This window comes from Rhinolophus sinicus, chromosome 14 (genome assembly GCF_057876585.1).
Source record: "Rhinolophus sinicus isolate RSI-liver-muscle chromosome 14, RSI-T2T, whole genome shotgun sequence".
NCBI lineage: Eukaryota > Metazoa > Chordata > Mammalia > Chiroptera > Rhinolophidae > Rhinolophus > Rhinolophus sinicus.
Window position 1 is genome coordinate 22,038,659 of NC_142514.1, and position 22,266 is coordinate 22,060,924.

Below are 22,266 nucleotides of genomic sequence, written 5' to 3' on the forward strand. Positions count from 1 at the left end.
CCGTCTGTTAACTACAGATTTATTATAGGCTACTACTCGCCGGGCATTACGCCATATGCTGGAGTTAGGCAGTGCTGGGGCTCACGGGTGTCCATCTGTTTGACAGGGGTAGGCAGTTGAAAATTCCCACCCACCTCATGGGTGGGACATGCAAGGCTACCAGATAGCTCATCTCCCCTACATCTGCCATTCTGATGCACCTTCTTCTCCTCCGTTCCCCCTCAGCCAGCCAAGGCTTTCTGACTGAGCCCTGTTTGCATTTCTGGTTCAAAGTGTATAGCTGGCCCTCTCTTTGCAGCTGGGGTTCTGCAGCCCGTTGACCCTGTTGCTGTGATGGTCCAGATCAGGCCATGGTAACAGGGGCTGGGCGAGGGGCCTGACGTGACAGCAGGAAGAGAGCTGCTGGGGCAGAAGGTTTGCTGAGCGGCGTGTGAAGTTTCTTGTGCTAAATCCTAGCAGTTGAACAGCACTTGAAAGTTACAAAACCCTTTCACTCTTGTTCTTTTATTGTGATCCACGAGGTAGCTATTATCCTTGTAAGACATGAGAAAGCTGAGGTTCAGAGGGTAAGTGCTAGGTCCATCTGCTTGCACCTCATGGCCCAAAGGGCTTTCTGGAGAAAGCAGAACTGGAGGGTGGTGTCGGCCCACTCAAAGGGTAGATGGTTGCCCCTGGGTCTTGTTCATTGAGCTTGTGATGCAGAGTGTAATTCCTGCCACGGTGAGCACGATGCCTGCAAATGCTCCTAGGATAATGGGTAGAAATTGAGGGGCTCTGAGCCCAGCCATGCCAGTAGGAGCTGAACGAAGGGCTCAGAAGGAGTCTGTCCCCAGACTGCCCAGGGGGAGAAAACGCTGATGGCTGCAAGGAAGCAGGGGAGCTACAGAAGAAAGGAATAGGATGGGGGAAGGTCCTCTACTCACCCGCCCATGGAAGATCGCTCCAGGAAAGAACTAACCCAGAGGTGTCAAGGCCCCTGCTGCTTTCCGTACTTGCAGTGGTCTCACTTACGTTTTCCACCAATATCTTCTCCAAGGAACTTCCCGACAATCAGTGTGAAGACAATGGCCAGAGAGTTACTGATGGGCACAGCTAGGGTCAGATCTGAGTTATAAGAAGGAAAAGAATCTCTGAGATGCAAAAATTACCTTTGTAAGCACAAAACACTTCCATTTCATCATCAAGACAGCCTTTTTCAAACAGGTATCTCATGACCCCATTTCCCAGATGAAGTCCCAGCTAAGCTCAGGATTCAAACCCAAGGCTTCTGACTGCAAATGCAGTGCTCCCTCAGGATTCCAGCATGAAGACCTAAACTACAAGGTCTGGGGCAAACCTGGTTTTGCTGGTAAGGATGAGATCTCAGAGCCCACAGGAGCAGCAGAGTAAGTGCAATAACACCAAACATAGCCACCGTTTATTAAACATATATTATGTGCTCTGTGTACATATCTCATTTAATCTTCACAGCACTGCAAGAAGAGCATTATCATCATTTTGCATAGATAAAGGAAACAAAGGCTCAAAGAAGTCACATCCAGTGAGGCAAATTGAGGATTTAAACCAAAGTCTGCTTGACTCCAAAGCTGTGCCCCTCCTGAACTAAATAAATGGATATGGACAAACCAAAACAGCAGGTGAAGCGCATTTTATTTCTGTTTCAGCTCAGGCTGGGGCATTGAGGAGTTCAAGAAGAGAAAACAATGTCAGAAGTCGGAGGCCAGGTACCTGTTCAGGACAGGCCCCACAGGGCTGGGCCTTAGGTAGAGGTCACCATAGCCCAGGATCTGTTCCTTAGTTTTGAAGCTCCAACGAACTGACTCCCAATAAACAAACTTGAAAAAGACTAATGGAGATAACAACACTGTTAACTTAAAATGTACTACACTTAAAATGTGTTAAGAGGGTAGATTTCATGTGAAGGATTCTTACCACACACATACAAAAAAAAAAAAAAAAAAAAAACCCCGAATGGATAAAAGAAGCTGCATTACTTGTTTACAACAAGACTCAACTGTCAGACTGGGATGCTTAGGTGGGCTCCTCAGCACATTCTTTCCCAGCACTCCCAGGTCTCACCTGCTTCAGGCAGAGGAGGAGAGAACTGTCCTGCTCCTCATCCCCTGCGAGGCTCCACCATGGCTGGCCTTCCCCATCCAAGAAACTTGCACAACTCCTACCTACTCAGAGCTGCTCCCTTAAGCTTACACACCTTGCATCGAATGCTGGCGGTGGCTGCTAAAGACTGACTGGTTTGCAACAGTAGATGGGGGAAGGAAGCATCATGGTCAATGGAAGAGCAAGGACACTGGAGTGATGCAGATGTCGGCTTCCCTATATAATCTTGGTTAGGTCAGACACACTGCGCCTGCTCCCCACACATAAAACAATGATAGCAAGATAACAACGTTTCTTACAACACGGTTGTTTTAAGATGAAATATGATAATGCATGTATAGTCTCTGGCTAAGGTAGGTGCTTAGTAGTGACCACTGTTCTGATTATTAGAATGGGTGGGTGTTCAAGGATAGACACTGAGTAGGCAGATGAGATAACAGGATCCTAACATTGCAGTTTGCTCAAAACTTAGTAAAGGGCTAACTGCAGTCTGACCAGAGGGTTCAGCATTCTTGGGCAACAAGGAGTGTTAGAGGATTTCAAACTTTATATTAAATGAAGTATTATGAGAAGCCCAAAATGTAAAACAGATGCAAGTAGAGTGTCTCTAGTTGAAACTGAGGAGGCAGGTCTGAAGGTTGACCTATCCCCTCATCCTCCCATGGCCTCTGAGGGGTTCCCCAAAGCTATTGGGGCCCAAACTCCCCTCAAATCCCTGGGAGGCCTGGGTGAGACTCCAGAAGAAGTGAAACCACAGCATGGGGCGGGGTATACTTTTCATAGCACTGAACTGTGCTATGAAAGCATAAACTGTGCTATGAAAGTTTGTGCTATGAGCATAAACTTTATGGCTTCAAATCCTTCTACACTGATACGCTACAGGACTTAAGAGAGATAAAGTAAGTTGCCCAAAGTTTTGTACTCCATCTCCTAAATGGAGATAATCATGTCTGCTTCATAGGGTCATGATGAGAATTAAATAAAATATGTAAAACTAGCACAGCATCTGATGCAGTGGAGGGCACTCAACAAACAATGGGGGAAAGGACATTTATATTTATTGAGGGCCCACAGTGTGTACCAGGTACTCTGCTAGAAACTTCTCCTACACTGAATTTAATCCTCTCAACGCTATGAAGCCGACTGGATAAAACCAAGGCTCAAAAAAGGGACTTGGTCGAGATCGGGCAGGTAGCACACAGTGGAAGTGAGTGTCAAAGGCAGCCCTTGGCACAGCAAAATGAACCGCCCTTCTTCCTCCGCTGCTGCACAAGACTGCCGGGCTTCATACCAACCCTAGTGCCTGGCAGCATACTCATAACCAGCCCACCATGTTGCTACTGCTCAGAGAAGAGGGTACCAGAGACAGTGAGCTCTCCCTTCACTCCAGGTGAAGGAGGTATTGCAGGCACCCTCCCCAAAGTGACTCATAGGTGGCCTCCATCACTAAGCATAGCAGTTCTGAAAGCCAGAGACCCACCTGTTGATGCCAAGGTGAGGTAGTAGAGAAGGGAGCCACACTGGTTAAGGAAAAAGGGCATCAGGTACTGAAAACAGAAGAAATCTGCAGTCAGTGGGATTGCTGGACTGAGGACCACTGCCTTCTTTGAGCTTATATGACTTTCCTTGGAGGGAAGAATAGCTGTAAGGGTGCAGGATGCACTAAGCCCCTGAAAAGGACTTTTCCAGGACAGAGGCAAAGTTACTGACTGAATTCCATGCCTTTGCCCTGAATGCACTCTCCCTCAGCCCTGCTAGTTCCCATCCTTCAAGTCCCGAGTGCCAATGTCACTCCTGCCAAGAAGCCTTCCCGAGTCCCCTAGCTCCAGCCTTCCTCCTCTGAACTCATGCAGCACTTTGTCTGTACCTCTCATAGCCCTTAGCCCTGAGAGGTGCTTGTGTCATTGTCTTGCTTTTCCCACAAACCTAGACTGACAGGTCAGAGGTAATTCTCCATATCCTTCCTTATCTCCCTCCCCAGGGCCAATGTGATCCCCAAGGCCTCCCTCTGGAAAGGTCTATTGGCTCACCATAATCAAATAATCATAGCAGCCATAGATTAAACACTAATTATGTACTAGGCCCAATGCTAAGTGCTTTATGTGCCTCATCTCATTTAATCTTCACAACCGTCTTCACAATAAGACGGTTACCATTATTATTCCTATTTTACAAATGATGAAACTGAGGCTCAAAGAGGACAAATGACTTATCTGAGAACTAGCAAGTCAGTGGCGGGGCGCAGATTCTGACCCAGACCTGTTTGACTCCAGAGACTAAATTCCTAGCGGGGCTACCCCGAGAGGTCATTTACAGACGCACCTCAATATTCAAGAAGAGGGTCTTCATCTCCTGCACCAACTGCCGGACCCAGGTCCGCTCATGAACCTGCTGCAGGCGGGAGGAGGCCCGTTTCAGCAGTGGCTGTGTGCCACCCCACAGAGCGGCCACGAGCACCAGAGCCAGCACCTGCCCTGGATGGAGATGCGAGTGACCCTCTCCCCACCACCAAACGGCTGCTAGCCGGGCCCAGCCCACCTCCGGCCTCCCATCTTCCAGCTAGTCGCCCCCACATCCTTCCTTCGCTTTCCGACGCCCCAGGTGCGATTGACCCTGGAAGTCCGGGGAGATGGATCCAGGACCCCGGGATTTGAGGTTGTAGCAAGGGTCGGGGTTAGGTGATGGAATTGGAGTAGGAAATGAACTCGCGGGTGGGGAAGTCGGGAGATGGGAAAAGCCCAAGGAGGGGCGGGGCCGCCTACCCACCGACAGACGCCGCCATGGCAACGCCGCTCTTGCACTTCCGGGAACGGAGGGACGGAGACCCACAACCCGGAAGTGACACCAAAGCCTCTTCCGGTCCTACTCACGTTGCCGCCGCTCGCGTCACCGCAGGGATGGTGAGTTCCACTGAGTTGAGGGTGTTGCGGTGGGGGTACGGGGTTGGGGCAGGGGCCGAATCTGGCGCTGATACTCCTGTCCTGTCCCCACAGAAGCCGATCCTGCTGCAGGGCCATGAGCGGTCCATTACGCAGATTAAGTACAACCGCGAGGGAGACCTCCTGTTCACTGTGGCCAAAGACCCTGTGAGCGCCGAAGGGCGGGCGAGCGGGACCGTTCGGAGAGGGCCCGGGAGGGGGGCCAGTTCATTTTGCCAGGGCAGTGGGTGGACAAGCCAGGGTTGCCGCGAGCGGGGAACCAAGGAGCGCCCCATTCTAAGAAGTAGGGAGAGACCATTCCGGGGGTAGGTGGGCGACAGCATTCTAGCCGGAAAGGTGGGAAATAACTCATTGTTGGTAGAAGAGAGTAACCGGGAGAAGAAAAGCAAGAAACCATAGTGAAAGTGGGGAGGGACGAGAATCAGTTCGTTCAGGGCACCGGGAGGAGACCATTCCTGGGGAAGAACAAAACTATTCTACCAGGACAGGGGAGCAGACCACTTCTAGAGGGGCAGGCTTATAAAGGTGTTCCTGGTCTTACTTCAGTCAGTCCTTCTGGGCCCCAGCCTGCCTCTCACTGAGTGCCAACAGCCACTCACAGTGCTGCCTTTTGAAGTACGTCCATAGGAAGGACGTTAACTCTAGTGGCTAACTGTGGGCGCTCTAAAGCCAAACAGACCTGATTTGAATCCTGCAGCTACTAGCAATGTGACTTTGAGCATGTCATTTAACCTTTCTAAACTTCAAGCTTCCTTTTTTATAAAATATGGGTGCTAATAGTACCTCCCTCATGGGGTTGTCTGAGATCCTTCAAGTAAGGAGCCTAGAGCTTAGCACAGAACGTGGTGTGTATGTATGCCTAATTAATGTTAGTCACTTATATTTTAAATTCTTTAGACGTCATTTTACTGGAATAGCTTCACAGCTACTCTTTGAAGAAGGCATTATTGGCCTTCTTCATGGCCATTTTACAGATGGAAAAGCAAGTTCAGAGAGGAGAAGCACTGTATTTGAGATGATACAGTGAGATAGTGGCAGAGCAGGGACTGGAACCCAGACTTGCCGACTATCAACAGCTCCCATTTGGACAGGACACCAAAGCTGTTTTTCTGGACTGGCATGCAACTTGATCTTTTATTTTTCTAAGGGTTTAGGAGTCTGGAGGAGGGCTGGGACAGTGGCAAGTGGAGACGTTTTTGCAAGCCTCCTGATTCCCCTGCTACTTACCTGCAGGAAGGAGGAGAATTCAGGCATTGCTCTTTTTAGCAGCAACCTGCTGTTTCCCAAGAGATAAGCAGGAGAGGGCAGTATCTGGCCTAGCGAGAGACTGCTGAGGGTTCCTGGGGCCAAATAGGAGGCCATGGCTCTGCCTGGGAGTGTACCATCCTGTCACATTGTCTTTGACTCCTCCAGATTGTCAATGTGTGGTACTCTGTGAATGGTGAGAGGTTGGGCACCTACATGGGCCATACTGGAGCTGTGTGGTGTGTAGACGCCGACTGTATCCTTGGCTTTGCTCTGAGTCTATGTTCCCAGTGTCTGCCAGCAACAGAGAGGCTGTTGACTTGGAGCTGGGAATTTGGGATGCAATTGTGTGTCTAGAGAATGATACCTACCTCCTCCTACTCCCTGGTCTGTTCACCGTTTGGGGGAACATTTAGGACAGGTTCCATTTCTGCATGAGGAGGTTAGAATGCTCTGAGGTAAGAAAGGAAGAAGGGCTCTCGGGGGCTGAGCAGGGGAGGTGATTCAGTTGGGCTCAGATGAACTTGGTCATGTTTCTTAACACTCTCTTCAGGGGACACCAAGCATGTCCTCACTGGCTCAGCTGACAACAGTTGTCGTCTCTGGGACTGTGAAACAGGTAAGTCTGGGTCATCACTTCTTCAGCAAACAGTGAGGACCTACAGTGTACTGTTTGAGTGAACAGGTTCTGAGGAAATAGAGGTAAATCCAGAGATGGTTCCTAGTCTAGGGAACAAGAGACAGATGAGAAAATAAGGAAGAACGACGAGAAAAGAGGCACTACAGTGAAATAGAATCCATGTTAGAGGAAGCATAGAGCACTGCAGAAGACCAGAGGGGGCAACTGGCTGCCTTGGAATGGGAATGGAAACAGCCCAGGAAGGTTTCCCAAGGTAAATGTCATATGAGCAGGGGCTTAAAAGATGAGAAAGATGTCATCACTTTGGCATACGCAGGAATGAAAGCATGGCATGTCCAAGTCATCTGATCTGGCGGGAGTGCATTTCTTGAGGGGAGAAATAGACAGTCAGTGGAGAGAATGAAGCAGACTAGGACCAGAACAGGCTTTGAATGCCGCACTCAGGAGCTTGGTTTATTCCGTAGGACATGGCATGCTGTTTAGGTCCCTGAGCAGGGAAGATTGGTGGTCTGTGTTTAGTTTTAGCAAGCTCAGGGAGCAGTGGGGAGCATTGGAAGAGCTGAGACTAAAGACGGAATCCTGTTAAGCTGCTCCATGTAGTAAATATTTACTGGGCACCCAACTCTGTGCCAGGTCTATGCTGGGTACTGGGGACACAGAGAAATCAGAGTAGGTCTTTGCTGTGGAGGAGCACATTCTGAGGGGCAGAAAGATGTCTTGCAGTCCTCTATGAGCAGTGCCACATAAGCAGTGTTCTGAGGAGGGGCTGTGGGGAAGAAGTGAAAAGACTTGAGCCAAAGTATAGCAGTGAGGAAGAGGAGGGTGGTGGGATAGAGTTACTAGAGCAGCAGAAACAGAAACAGTGAGAAGCAGGTGTAGTGTCCTCCCTGTGATGGCAATGGGCAAGGGGTAGCCCAGACTCTGCCTGTCCCCAGGGAAGCAGCTGGCTCTCCTCAAGACCAATTCAGCTGTCCGGACCTGTGGCTTTGACTTCGGGGGCAACATCATCATGTTCTCCACAGACAAGCAGATGGGCTACCAGTGCTTCGTGAGCTTCTTTGACCTGCGGGATCCCAGCCAAATCGGTAAGGGCTGGGGCCAGGGCTGGGGTTGAGGGGAAGGGCACGGCTCCAAAGCCCAGGGCCTGACTTCTGCTGCCCCACACAGACAGCAATGAGCCCTACATGAAGATCCCTTGCAATGACTCCAAGATCACCAGTGCCGTTTGGGGACCTCTGGGAGAGTGCATCATCGCGGGCCATGAGAGCGGAGAGCTCAATCAGTATAGTGCCAAGGTAAGGGGCTGGGTGGGGCTCGAGCCCACCTGAATGATTCCCTACAAAAAGGCAGGATAGCACAGGGGTGGAGAGTCAGGGCTGAATTCAAATACAGATTTTACCACTTTTTGAGCTGGGTGATCTTGGGAAAACCTGTTTATCTGTAAAATGTTTCAAGGGTCTAATATGACATCAGGTGTTTGAAGAACTTGTGACAGATTACTCAAGATCTGTTAATAATGATCACAGTTAAGCATTTTCCTGCCACCCTGGAGTGCCAGGCCCTGTGCTGGGATCTGAGGACAAAGAAGTGAATCAAACATGAGCCCTATCCCAGGGGGAGGCAGATTCGCAAATAGCTAGCACATGAGGCAGATTGAGAGTTGTGCCACCAGAGAGATCTCGGCCAAGTACAGGAAGTGCCCTCTGTCACAGAGGCGATGGTACATACATGAAGCCATGAAGAATAAATGGAACTTCACGCAGGAAGAGAAGTATATTACATGGGGGGAAAGAGCAGCACACTCAAAGGCACAGTTAAGGGAGTGTGTGGATTCTTTAGAAAATCAAACCTGGTATCATTAGAATGCGGTGACCGTAAAGGTTAGTCATTCTCTCAGCAAGCACTGACGGTGGTACACTCAGCACCAGGCCTACCTTCAGGAAGGGAATGGGAACCAAGGTCAAAGGTCAGATGCTTGGTGCTAGCAAATAGTGGAGCTGATCTGTGCCCCCGCGTAGGCCAGACTGCAAAGCTGGTGTGTGTTCCCCAAAATGTAAGAGCCAGATACATCCCTACCACGTGTCCAAATTGATGGAGGAGACAAAAATACATTCTTCCCTCAGAATAGGTAAAAATAATTAAGGAAAGGAAACTAATGTCTGCTGGGGGCCTGTTATGTGTGAGGCAACAGTGCTCAGGGCCTTTCATTCATCTAACAAATGTTTACAGAGCATTGGCCAGGTACCTGTCACAATAAAGTCAAATAAGACACAGTTCCAGTATCCTTAGTGACCCTGGACAGTGGACTCTCAGTTTTCTAGACAGAGAAATTAAGGCACAGAGAATTACTTTTCAGGGCAGACTCTAAAACTCTGCTTTTTGTACTACACAGTCGAGCAGGTGATGGGAAGGGACATTGGATGAAATGGCCCTTTGAGAAGAACTAAGAAAGGGTGGACGTGCAGCCGTCCTGGCGGACTGGGACCCAGACCCTGGCAGGCAACGGGGATAAGCTCAGGCTCTTATTAGCTGCATGAGCTCCAAGTCACGCCCTCTCTGAAAACTTAGTTTCTTCCTTTTAAATTTTCCATTAAAATACCCACGTAATAGGATTGTTGTGAGGATTAAATGAAGTAGGGATTGTTAAGAGTTTAGCACAATGCTTGGCAAATAGCTGTTCAATAAATATTTGTTGAAAAAAGGAATAAGTGGAAACTGCTCTAAAATTATAATATGATGATTAATTAGTAGGTCCATAGATTTGTCACCATAAACGTGTTTTCCTAGATGGACTAGCAGTGTTTATGAAATTTGTACACATGGGCCAGGTTAGGATGTAGGCATTGCCTGGGGAGAGTAAATGTTGATTTAGGAGAGAGCTAGTCCCAACCCAGACCTCCCCTCCCCTTGATAGGACAGGAAGTAATATAGAACCTGGTTGGTGGGGCGAGTGGGGTTCAGGCTGGTCAGAGCCTCACTCCTCTCTTCCCCAGTCTGGAGAGGTATTGGTGAACGTTAAGGAGCACTCCCGGCAGATCAATGACATCCAGTTATCCAGGGACATGACCATGTTTGTCACGGCATCCAAGGACAACACAGCCAAGGTGAGCCTGGGCGAGGGGTCTGGCAGGGCTGCTCTCTCACTCTTGCACAGCTCTCAACTTGCCCAGCTTCCCCCAAGAAGGCTCCTTTTACAGATTTCCCTGCATCTCTCTCCAGCTCTTTGACTCCACAACCCTTGAACATCAGAAGACTTTCCGGACAGAGCGTCCAGTCAACTCAGCTGCCCTGTCTCCCAACTATGACCATGTAAGGGAACCCCACCCAGGCTTCCTCAGAATACGTCCAGGTTCTAGGTGTTTGTCTAGCAATTAACATACGAACTCTGGGGGGAAGTAGTGTCCGGCAGAGGAGATTCTCAGAGCATCAACAAGGCTGAAGGACTGAAAAGGCAGGGGACCCGGCAGGGGGTGGCTGAAGTATTTGTCCCTTGCCCTTACCATCCTCCCAGTCTGATGTGAGAGATACTAAGTTTATAGGGTGTGGAGGGCAAACAAAATGGGCTTGCCTGTCTTTTGGGCCTGTCTAGGGTTTCTTCTTCCCTTTAGGTGGTGCTGGGCGGTGGTCAGGAAGCCATGGATGTAACCACCACCTCCACCAGGATTGGCAAGTTTGAGGCCAGGTAAAGGGGGAGGGAGCTTTTCCAAATTGAAACCTCATGGAATGTCTTTCATAATGGACACAAACCGTGTAACTGAAGAGACTTCCCTTATTTCATTGGCTGCTAGAAAATGCAGCCAGATCTGTGGCCCTCCTGTGACAAATGTGTCATACAGCAGTTAAGAGCATGAACTCGGGGGCTCACTCTGCTATGCTAGACACATCGTTGTATTTCTCTGTGCCCAGTTATCCTCAGCTGTATAATGAGGACAGTGATAATATACTTACCTCATGTAATTGTGCAGATTAAATAAACGAGTTTATACCTATTAAGCTCTCAGAACACTGCCCAGCACATAATAAGGAAGTGTTAGCTATGTATGCAGGAGGACACTTGGGTCCATTCTTTCCCCGACTTCATCTTATTTCATTCACATTTATTTCCCCTGATCCCAGTATCCCCACTTTACAGTTTGCATTGGGGAGTGGTACTTCTGAAGTGTTTTGGAAGGAGATGAACTGTCCCTTCTCACCACCCTCTCTCCTCCAGGTTCTTCCACTTGGCCTTTGAGGAAGAGTTTGGAAGAATCAAGGGTCACTTTGGACCTATCAACAGTGTTGCCTTCCATCCTGATGGCAAGAGGTAGGGCCTGGTGACGGGAGCTGAGCTCAGCCCGGGTCTGGTCCTTACCCCACAGGCCCACCCTCTGCTCTTTTCTCATAGGCCTGCCTTCCCCAGAGCAGGCATCTGACCGGCCCCTGGCTATTTCTTTGCAGCTACAGCAGCGGTGGAGAAGATGGTTATGTCCGCATCCACTACTTCGACCCACAGTACTTTGAATTTGAGTTTGAGGCTTAAGAAGTTCGATCTCCATCCTGGCCAGGGAAAAGTTTCCAGGCCAGGGCTCACAGAAATTTTTGGACTCTGAGAAATAATAAATTAGTTTGGAAATAAATGATTTCTGGTCAGCTCTTTTGTAGGGTCTATTTAATCATTTCCCCTTCTCAGTGTGATACCCCACCACACTGATACCAGTCATGGATACCTTTATTATTTGGACCTCCTCCCTATACTTTGGACACTTCACACCTGGAACTTCAATATTATGGGGTAGGCTGGTTGCAGGCACCCTCATCCAAGATCCAAAGGTGCTGAGGGGCCTGGAGAGGTCTCAGGAATGTCTCAGCCACTATGCAAGTGGCCAGCGCTTAGGGTTGGGGCTCAGAGGCTGAAACCATTGGCTGAGAGCCTTCCATCTTCTCTTTATCTGTCACTATTTGCCACACCTTCTCCCATGCTACCTCTGAAGGCTCAGACGGGTGGATCCAGCGCAGAAACAGTCCTGAGGAGGAGGAGGAGGAGGAGGATATGTAAGGAAGCTGAGCAGAGGGGATGACTCCCCAGGGGAGAATGTGGGGTTGGGGGTCACCTTGCCACAGTCGCAAGCTCTGAGGCTCCACTGAGGGCCAGATGGCCAAGGGATTGAGGACATAGAGTGGGTTCCGGAGTTTTCGTTGCTCTTTTGGATGGTTGAGTCCAGACCACAAGGAGTGTGTTCGAGTTCTTACTTCACACAGGCATCTAGAGAGAGTGAGGGAGTGAGTTTCCAGACTCAGCTATGCACTCTGGGATTCTGAATGGGGGGCCCTGGTTACTAGGGTGACCGCCACCACGGGGCAGTGATAACCTCCCCTTTTTCCTGCAAATGTTACTGCCAGTCATCCTGTACCAGGCTCTAGAATAAAGTGGAACAAGACAAAGCCTAGTTCTTAAGGAGTTGAGCTTAGCTTTGCCTGAAAGTGTCAGAGAAGGCTAATTAGGGACGTGCCATTTAAGCTGGGTCTATCAGAAGTTCACCGGGTGTGTAAAAACATGGAAGTACTTAGTGAATGTTGGTAGATCGGGACTGATGAGTTTTTACAAAAATAACGGATGAGTGATGAAAGTGGAGATAGAGCAGTGTGGAGGCTGTCCCAATGGTCCACATGGGAAGGAAAAAGGATTGGAGTTGGTAGGAGGGGACTTTAATAGGAGAGGACGAAGCTAAGAAATTTTTAGGAGAAAGGCTAAATACAAAGGATGGGGAGGAAGGAGGTAACCAAAGATAACAGTTTCTAACCTGGAGGACCCATGAGTGGAGTTACAAAAACAAGACAGTGGGGGAGGCTGGGCAATGAAAGATAACTAATTGTGATCTCCACGTTCCTGGAGAGGAACAACCCGTCTCCCCCACCCCCCATTTTAGTCTGATGAGAAAAAGATGGCTTTGGGGTGCTTATTGGGAACATATGCAACCAAATAAAAATAGCTACCACTTGTGTGCCCACTATATGCCAGCACTGGGCTAAGCACTTTCCATGCTTTTACTCAGTTAATCCTCAAACACACCCCTGATAGATTTTGGCTATAATCATGAACTTCTCTTCGCTACTGATGAGCTAACTGAGACTCAACAGGTGAGTGGTGGAGCCAGAATTTGAGCCCAAACACCTAAACTCAGCTTTCAAACTCTGTTCTATCGCTTCACTAGAATCAACCTTGCAAAGTGGTAGAGAGCCCCAGAAATGATTTATTTTTGCAGCAACTTTCCCTTTCAGTCCTTGTTTTTAAGCTAGGGGTGCAATTGCTCTTGGCTATGGACAGAGTGGGTAAGTGCAAAGGATTGGCCTTGGGACCCACATATCTCAGGGTTTGCAGAAGTTAGGAGGAAGTGTGAAATTTGGAGGTCGGGGAAGAGAGGGCACTCGGATTTTTCCTAAAAGAGAAACTCATCTGAACGGAAAAGATGTCTTCTAGGGAAGTAAAGTGCTGGTGCAGCAGGTATCAGACCCTGTCCTGTGCCTGCCCCTGACCCCCCTTGACACCTCCTTGGCTCACCTCTCCTTTTCACTGTTGCAGAGGAAGGTGCCAAAAGGAGAGGCATAGGCATGTTCAAACAGGGCCAACAGCAGCCCCTCCCCAAACTCCAGCGACAGCGGGAACTGGCGGCCCAGCTGCCACACACAGTCCAGGAAGAGGAGAAAGGTGGGTGCCTCGTGCTTGGGGCGGGCGTGGGAGAAGGCGGAGTGGGCACAGCGCAGCTGGAAGGGATGGCCAGCCTGGGGAAGGGCAGATCAATGGGCACAAGGAAGTGGGGGTTTCTGAGAGGGGGGTAGGGTTGGGGCTGGGTGGCCACTTACCTGGATCCACTCTCGCTCCACCAGTTCCTGGAACCCAGCCATGGTCCGGCTCAAGGGGTCCAGGATGAGTTGGGCCAGTGAAGTCACAAGCAGAGTACTGTCCATACCTTCAGCCCCATGCACCAGGATGCAGGCCCCTTCCCTGTGGGTCCAGGGCTGGTCAACAGTGTATAGTCCTTCCCTGCCTGGGGTGCCCAGGCCAGGAATAGAATGGGCCCAGTCCTAGGATGTATTCGCTTACTGAGTGAAATAGGCGCTCAGAGATTGAGAACCCTGCTCTGTTCTCTGTCTCTAGGGTGGGGCTCTTACCTCTCCATGCCCTGTGCGGCTAGGCAGGCGGTGCTTAGTGCCTCCTTCACATGTGCCAGCCAGCGGCAGCCCTCTAGTCGACTAAGCCAGCGATCCATGCTCTGCTCCAGGTCCACACAGGCTTCCACCAGGCGCACGAAGCTCTCCTGTAGGGGCCGCCCCCTGCACAAGTGTGAGTCTTGTCATCCCTCCCTCAGCCCAAGCTCTGGTGAGCACAGCCTAAGAACAAATGCTCCAGACCCAAGAGGGAGACCACAGAACCCAGGACACTTTGAGGAGCCCACCTAATCTGATGGAAATGATTCAGTATCCTTAAGAATTCCCCAATCTGATGGAAAAGACCCAAGACCCTTTGGGGAGACTTATTCTGTTGGGGGGCACAGAATTACCTGGAGAAGGGCCACATAGCCCTCTGGGGAAATGCTCTGAGAAACCCCCAATTTAATGAAAGTATTACAGTATCCTTGAAGAACCCCAATCTGATGAGAGCAACACTACTCCCTGGGGAGCTCCCAGTCTGACAAGAGAAACACAACACTTGGGATTCTGGTATCTGCTCCTACTTCCCAGAAACTGCTCTAATCAAGATCACTAGAGACCTCCTGCCAGAAAATCTTTTTTTCAATTATTATTTTGTATTGTTCAATTACAGTTGACATACAATATTACGTTAGTTTCAGGTATACAACATAGTGGTTAGACATACATATAACTTACGAGGTGATCACCCCGTAAGTCTAGTACCCACCTGGCACTATTCATAGTTATTGCAATATTACTGACTACATTCCCTATGCCGTACTTTACATCCCGTTTAAAAGCCATCAGTGCCTTTAGGATAAAGTCTAAGCTCATAATCATGGCATTCAAGACCTTTGCTCTGCCCCTGTCACCTCTTTAGCCCCACCTCTCTCTACCTCCACCTGCACTCTGTACTCCCACCATACTAAAGTACTTGCAGTTCCCCAAACAGGACAAATGACCTGGCTCCCTGCTGTACATACCTGCAGTGCCTTCCGTATGGAAAGTCCTCCCACCTTCTGGCTAACTCCCCCTCCTCTTTCAAGTCTCAGCTAAAGCATCCTCCTCTCAGGGAAACTTTCTTTGGGCTACCTGCACTAAGAGGGGTGCCTCTTCTGTGCTGCTACTTATCATACTGAACTCTAACTGCCCGTTTACTGCGGATTTCTCAGCCATGTCTGGGCTGGCCACCATATCAGCATCTGTGCTCAATCAATGTTGGCTGAATAAATGAATAAACAAAGTTTTGTATTCTGGATAGGGGAGCAGTGCACTCTCCTCAAAGCACAAAAACTTCCTCAGGACGTCACCTGGAGACAGAGGAAATAGATACAGCTGTGCAGGTACAGCCCGCAGGGCAGGGCTAGGACAAATGGGGAGGTGTGTGTGTGTGTGCTGAGGTTATTCCTGGAAGACAATTTTCAGTTTAATGTAAAGAGGTGCTTTTTCTTTCCAGCAGAGTTGGGACGCCCAGGAAGTAATAAGCGCTCTTAGTGGGGGGGGTGCTAGTGGGGATGCCTGCCTGGCGGGATTGCTACCAGGAAAGGCCTAACAGTCCTCAAGTTTCCTGGGAGACACTCCTTCCCCTCCTATCCCCCCATGTCCCCATCCCCATCCATGAAGAGTCCTACAAAAGAGCGCCTAGGAGAAGATGGGAAGCCCCCTTACCTCTCCATAGGCCGGTGCAGCCGTTTCCAGCCAGGGTAGGCGGCCTTTGCCTCGGTGCCGCCGCCAGTTAGGCGGGCCTGTTTGGCGGTCTGGGCCGAGCGCGTATCCACGATGAAGCCCCGGGTCCCATGGGGGGCTCCTTCCAGCACAGCTCGCAGCAGCTCCTCGTCCTCAGCGCAGCGCCGCTTCTGGGGCCCGGTCAGGGGCTGGCTGGAACGTAGCAGCACCTGCGGACAGGGACTCAGATCTGGAAGCCGTACCCACCAGCCCTGGTTCAGGCACTCCGCTCAGGACCGGGTCTATACCCCGGAGCGATTCAGAGCTGGCAGGGGAGGGCTGGGGCCCAGGGGCGACGGAACTCGAAGTAGTGTTTAGGTGGCTTGCGGCGGGAGGCGGGAGGGACCTGATGAGTAGACTTGGCAGGTCCTGGGTTGACAAAGGAGGGACTAGGCTTCAGCCGCCCAGACCGACCAGGGCGGGGCCCGAGAGCCTAGACTCTGAAGCCCGGAGAGGGGCGGGACCAGAGTTGGGGAAGACTGGATTGAGCCGAGTTGGCGGGGCTTGTCGGGGGCAGGACACGGCGCGGCCCGAAGGGCCGGAGCGGAGACAGTAGCCGGGCAATGAATTAGCCTGGCCAAGGCAGAAAAAGGCCCAGAAAGGACGCGGTTGGTCCTAGCGGCAGAGTCTGCGGAGGGGCGGGGCTCACAGTTCCGCTGGGAGCATGGTGGTAGCTGAGCACAGGGAAGCGGCCTCCCTGGCGGAAGCGGGCGCTGCGCGCCAGGGCATCGTCTCCCACTGCGCGAGGCACGATCACGGCGCGTGGGTAACTGGGGCACAAGCTGAAGTCCTCGTTCACCTCGCTCAGCCGCCACGCGTTGGTCTGCAGCGCAAGGAGGGGCGAAGGCCAGGTTTAGGGTACCCAGTGAGTGCCACGTCCCCACGCCCTTCCCAGGCCCCCACGACCGCACCCACCTCGCGAGCTACTCGCTCGTAGTAGCGTTCCGGCGGGTGGAAGTGCCAGGCGTCGCCCAATCTCAAGCCCTTGGGACGGTAGTAGAACGGATAGGAGGTGATGACCGATTCCAGGGAGGACAGCGCCTGGGGAAGGAAGTCAAGGGATCTGGGAAAGGTCGGAATCATCTCACCGGCGCCCTTCCAACCCCTCGGTTCCACAGCTTCCACCCCTCCAAGTACTCCAGACCACCCTGCATCCCCTTGCCATTGGCTGTGCCCTGAGATAACATTGGCTGCTGAGTATCCTTGCTCAGTAGTCTCTGTTTACTCCTCTCGTTATGGGATAGGGGTAGCTTAAGGGTCTCGGGTGCACCCCTGGCGCACCTCGATGGAGCGGGCGATGTCAAGCGTCGCTTCCACGCCCTCTATGTCCAGCTGTAGCACGCGCAGGTCCTTACAGCGCAGCGTGATGGTGCCGGAGTCACCCGCGACCCTGAGGAAGGACGGGCTTAGGCTTAGTGTCCTCCCGACAGCTGGGCAGGAGAAACCAGGATTGGACGTTACGCGGGGGGGACACCAGCTCCAACAGCGCTTGCCCTTTCCGCTCTACCCGCTGAGCTGCGAGGTCCCCACTCCCGGGATGTCCCCACTACGCTCACCGCTTCTCGATAGAGTCGACACTACGCAAAAGCAGCAGCCACAGGTCTGGAGTCGCCTGGGGTCCTGGAGACAGCAGCAGGTGATGGCCGGTGACACACAGCGTGCCGCGCAGCGGGGGCGCCTCAGGGCCCCGCAGGAGCTCGGCTTGGGCCCGGCCCGTACGGATCAGCTCGGAGAACTCCATTCCCGCCTATGGTGGGCCTGGGGCCCAGCAAAAAGACAGACTCCTGTAGTGTCAGGCTGAAAGAGAGCGGGCTCTGAAAGGGACAGGAACTGGCTGGGCAGCTGGCGACGCCGGCAGGACAGCTGTTAAGGAGGCCTCTTGAAGGAAGAGATTGAACAGTATCACAGCAATTTCCCCTTCTTATTGCCAGCACCTCTTAGCGAGGACCCCAGTCAGAGCCTGTTAAGGAAACCTCAATTTTGTCATCTGTGAAATGGGGAGAATAATCTTGCTTAAGCCCTTGACCTCGCCTGATTTTCAGGAAGCACTCAATATTTTTTTATTTTTTAGACTGGGATGTTGACACTCCAGCTGATTTAAAAAGGAGATAAAAATGCCATCTTTTCTCCTAGACCTGGTGGAAGGGGTGGAAAGTGTGGGCGTGAAACGTAACTGCCTACTTCCTCCCTGTATCTGAGGCTGGGTGGGGGAAAATCCCTTGGTCCACCTTAAATGTAAGCAGCTGTGTAACCGGCTCCTTCCCCCACCACAGCTGGAAGTCTCTGCCTGAGGGCGCCCTCTATGGGGGCCACTTCTGATTTAGTCCTGCCCTCTGGAGCCCCATCCCCTATCACTTCATCCTTTGAACACATACGAATTGTAGGTACACTGAGCTGGGTTCCATATTTGGTGTTGGAACCCAAAGGTGACTGAGGAGGGTTCTGTTCATAAGGTTTTCAGTTCTGGTAAATTACACGAGATTAAACCGATTTACTGGAGGACTCATCTGTCTAATTCTTTCATTTCTTAAACACTGATGTCTACAGCTGTGTTAAGTGCTGATTACTATAAGAAGAATAAGACCCACTCCTGCCTTCAAAGGGCTGTCTGGTCCGCTAGGTTCCAAGCTCTTGTATGTGTTGGGGGGGGGGGGGCGGGGGAGGAGGCATACAAAACCCTTCTTTCAAAAAAAAAATCATACGTGGACCCTCAAAATATAAACATAAAATTGGAACTACTCTATGAAAGGAACCAGATAATAGAGTACAAACTGTAAAATTCCAGATCGGAATTTGTTAGAAGTGCAAATTATGAGGCCCACCCCTGACCCCACATATACTAAATCAGAAACTCTGCGAGTGGGGCTGACAGTATTTTTAAAGAAGTTTTCTAGGTGATTCCAATGCATGCCACAGATTGATAACCACTAGAAAGGTGTTTTTTTGTTTTTTTGTTTTTAAAGGCTAAACTAATCTATGCTGTTGGAAATGAGGGTAGTATTACTCTTCGGAGAGAAGTGACAGGCCAGGAGCACAAAGGCTGTACCAGCCTGGATGCTAGTAAAACAGAACTCTGTTGCTTGACCGGGGTGCTGGTTACATATGTGTGTTCAGTTTGGGAGAATTCATCAAGCCGTGTACTTATGATAGGTGAATTTTTCTGTGTGTATGTTATTTTTCAATACAAAGTTTACAAAAGGGAACTGCTCTGGTCGAAGCCCTGGGAGAGGCCCTCCAGGAGAGGCAGGTCTAAGAGCCCATCCACAGCTCTGTCCTCACCCAGCACAGTCTCTGAGGGATTTCCAAGGGAACCTGAAGTTCCTTAGAGTACAGCTTGAAATCTTTGATCTGCCCCAACAGAGAGTCAGTGGCTTGTCGAGACCCCACAGCCAACACCAGAACCCAAGTCTCCTGACTCCCAGGCCAGGACTCTGGCCACTACTCCTTTGCTGAAGGACCAATGCCATGAGTAAGGACGGGGGCAGCTTGTCAGCCTCCTATCCCCTCCCCACTCCCTTACTTGGGTGTTGGGAAAAGGGCCAAGACTCTGGTGTGGATGATGCTTTTCTTATCCTGCAGCAACTTCCTTTCTGGGAACTGGGTGTCTCCTTCTGGGCAAAGACAATAAAATTCATCCAAGGGGCCAGAGGAGAAGGTCTCCTTCTGCCACCACCCAGACGGGCATCACGTGGCTCCAGGGTTACAGTCCAGGAAAATCCCAGCCCTTGCACACTCGGCCTCCCATACCCATCTGCTCACCCACCCTGATACACTCAGCCTCTTCCAGCCACCTTGAGCATTCACTATCACACACACACTCCCTGGCACACTTCTTTCAGCTTTTGCCACTTCTCCCTGAACAATATTGCCAGGCTTTCCCTAATTCCAGAGCTGTAGACTTTTGTCACTTACCCCAAACCCACCATGTCCCTGGGGCCACTGAAATTCCAGGCAGTGGGTGAAGAAGAGGAGGATGAGGAGGAAGAGAGCCTAGACTCTGTGAAGGCGCTGACGGCCAAGCTGCAGCTGCAGACACGGCGGCCCTCATATCTGGAGTGGACAGCCCGGGTCCAGAGCCAGGCCTGGCGGAGGGCCCAAGCCAGATCTGGGCTGGGGGGACCTGGAGCCATCTGTGGCTTTGACTCAGTGGATTCTGCCCTTGAGTGGCTCCGACAAGAGCTGGTGAGTCTGGTGGGGTGGGCAGCCTTGCAGAGGGCCTTGGGGATAGTACTTCTAAGGGCCCAAGACCACAGGTGAGGGGCAAAGATGAGAATGGACCCCACCTCCAGCAACTGCCCACTCCTATGGCTGTGTCTGGGGGCTGAGGAGCAGGACTGGGTTTGTTCAGTGTTTCATTCAGGAGCCTTGCTGAAGGATTCCATTCAGTCTGCTGACCTTGTGCTTCTTTGGCTCAGGAGACAGTATAAATGGGAAAGGCATGGCCTCCCCTACTCTGGGAATTTTCTATATCCCAAAGACACTGTGAAGTACAAAATGAGGCACTGACCATGCTGTAGACAGAATCTGAGGAGGCAAAGATGAAATAGGTGGCTTTTACCCCAATATGTACAAATATAAAGATGTCCAGGCTCCACATTGGAGATTCCACTTAGTTATCTGGGATGGGGCCCCAGGCATGTGTATTTGTTTAACAATGGCTCCTTGTCTTAGTTTTAGAACCATCGGTATGGAGCAAGAGCAAAGAGACGGGAAGAATCAAGCTGGGGTGAGAGGGGGTGTGGAGGACACATCCAGTGCAAGGCCCCAGGGTGTTGACAGGAAGGGAAGGACAGGGCTAGCAGCTGAGGGCTGGTGCAGCAGGCTAAAGCCCCCTCTCTGCCACAGCAGGAGATGCGGGCTCAGGACCAGCAGCTGGCTGGGCAGCTGCTTCACCTGCGGGCCCAGCTGCACCGGCTGAAGGTGGACCAAGCCTGTCACCTGCACCAAGAACTGCTGGATGAGGCCCAGCTGGAGCTGGAGCTGGAGCCAGGGGCCGGCCTGGCCCTGCCCCCACCGCTGCGGCACCTCGGCCTCACACGCATGAACCTCAGTGCTCGGCGCTTCACCCTCTGCTGAGGGGCACCTGTGTGCCTCCTGGGCCACCCACTACCTCTTCCCCAGCCCGCCTGGAAAGGGGGAAGTGAGGGGTGCCCCAGAAGCGCCAGCACCTGGCGAGGGAGGGGGTTGGTGGGTACACACTGGGCTCTGGGAGCTTCCTGTCCCTGCTGCTGCCCCAGTTGTGTGTGTGTGTGTGTGTGTGTGTGTGTGTGTGTTAGGGGAGGAGCTCACAGATCCCCCCCTCCCCCAGGCTCCTCAATAAATGCCCTCTCTGCTTCCCATCAAGGTCTCCGCAGCCGTTATTCAGGCTCAAGGTCTCCGAGTGTCATCTGTTGCTGGGACCAGGGAGGGATTCCATTGCAGGAGAGAAGGCCTGGGTTGGGGTGGAGATGAACTGATGGATCCCCATTTCCCCCACAGCTCCAGCTCTATGGCTCCATCTTATCAAGATCAGAACTGGGAAAGCACTTAAAATCCTAAATACGTCCATGGAAGGTGACTTGGGTACGTGGGCAGCTGAAGAATGCAGAATCTGGTAGAACTGGACTTAAACCCATTTGTTTCTATCAGATTTGAGGAGGTCCCTTAATTCCTGAATCATTTCCTTTACCTCTAAAATGGCAGTGCTAGTTCTCACTCCCCAAGTCGGTGGATGTGTCGTAAGTAAGTGGGAGAATGCACAGTAAGCACTCTGTAAATGTGAACTATCTATTGCTTATCCTTACTATCAGCAGTGGTGTTATTACTATTGTGCTGAACCCAGAGACAGCCTGTGCTGTGCTCAGGTTCATAGCAAGGGTTGCTGACGCCTGTCACTGTAACTGGGTTTTGTGTGTTTTTTTTCACTTTGTATCTCTCAGCCTTTGTTTCTGTGTTACCCTCTTTGTCTGACTTTCCAACTCAGGCTTCCTCTTCCCCCCACCCACTTCCTGTTCTCCCCCTTCCCTCTGCAGCTGAGGTGCACACAGCATCAGCTTCCACCTCACAAACCCCAACAATGCTCTGTGGGCTCCCTTCCCCCAAACTGCTCACTCAGTGTAGGCTCAGGCAGTGGTGACGCGTTTATACTTTCCTCTGGGTGGGGTCAAGGCCCAGCTCTTGGGCCTGATAAAGGCCACCTGGAGCTCCTCATAACACTGATGACCTCGTCCTCAGCCTATGATGGGTGCCACCCTCAGTGTGGCCTCTGGGTAAAGGGAGATTCTTGGCCTGCTTGCTGCTGTGACAAGGTTCCTGCCTGTAACAGAAAATGCTGCCAGTCTGCTGCTTGCCTCTGGGTGCTTGAGAAGGAGTGTTTGTTCTGGCTTCCACCTGTTGCGGGAGGTGGTGCCAGGCTCTGCACCTCTAACAGGGTTGGTGGCCTTGCCACTA

At 51.4% G+C, this 22,266-nt stretch overlaps 4 protein-coding genes across 5 annotated transcripts; 2 read left to right on the forward strand and 2 right to left on the reverse strand.

Annotated features, from left to right (window-relative positions):
- Window positions 1-2: 2 nt before the first annotated feature.
- TMEM234 (transmembrane protein 234) lies at window positions 3-4,915 on the reverse strand. The gene is made up of 5 exons (XM_088790901.1): window positions 4,885-4,915; window positions 4,441-4,592; window positions 3,599-3,665; window positions 1,012-1,104; window positions 3-745 (listed from the first exon to the last, which is right to left on the reverse strand). Exons 1-5 carry the CDS (start codon window positions 4,898-4,900, stop codon window positions 651-653), a joined length of 423 nt encoding a protein of 140 aa, XP_088647027.1. The 5' UTR covers window positions 4,901-4,915; the 3' UTR covers window positions 3-650.
- On the forward strand, window positions 4,883-11,571 carry EIF3I (eukaryotic translation initiation factor 3 subunit I). Its single transcript, XM_088790895.1, has 11 exons — window positions 4,883-5,018; window positions 5,112-5,204; window positions 6,471-6,558; window positions 6,856-6,921; window positions 7,878-8,027; window positions 8,110-8,237; window positions 9,936-10,046; window positions 10,162-10,251; window positions 10,551-10,624; window positions 11,153-11,245; window positions 11,380-11,571. Exons 1-11 carry the CDS (start codon window positions 4,899-4,901, stop codon window positions 11,459-11,461), a joined length of 1,095 nt encoding a protein of 364 aa, XP_088647021.1. The 5' UTR covers window positions 4,883-4,898; the 3' UTR covers window positions 11,462-11,571.
- A 2-nt stretch (window positions 11,572-11,573) lies between these two features.
- On the reverse strand, window positions 11,574-17,733 carry LOC148755639 (myotubularin-related protein 9-like). Its single transcript, XM_088790893.1, has 10 exons — window positions 17,394-17,733; window positions 17,119-17,227; window positions 16,753-16,878; window positions 16,487-16,660; window positions 15,781-16,007; window positions 14,092-14,253; window positions 13,783-13,924; window positions 13,481-13,701; window positions 12,033-12,184; window positions 11,574-11,945 (listed from the first exon to the last, which is right to left on the reverse strand). The coding sequence occupies exons 1-10, from the start codon at window positions 17,576-17,578 to the stop codon at window positions 11,812-11,814; spliced, it is 1,632 nt and encodes a 543-aa protein (XP_088647019.1). The 5' UTR covers window positions 17,579-17,733; the 3' UTR covers window positions 11,574-11,811.
- A 1,745-nt stretch (window positions 17,734-19,478) lies between these two features.
- On the forward strand, window positions 19,479-21,195 carry FAM167B (family with sequence similarity 167 member B). 2 transcript variants are annotated; one of them, XM_088789930.1, is made up of 2 exons: window positions 19,479-20,019; window positions 20,686-21,195. In XM_088789930.1, the coding sequence occupies exons 1-2, from the start codon at window positions 19,762-19,764 to the stop codon at window positions 20,911-20,913; spliced, it is 486 nt and encodes a 161-aa protein (XP_088646056.1). In that variant the 5' UTR covers window positions 19,479-19,761; the 3' UTR covers window positions 20,914-21,195. The 2 variants fall into 2 exon arrangements, with proteins under 2 accessions (XP_088646056.1, XP_088646055.1); XM_088789929.1 differs by having other exon boundaries at window positions 19,482-20,019; window positions 20,683-21,189.
- Window positions 21,196-22,266: the final 1,071 nt, after the last annotated feature.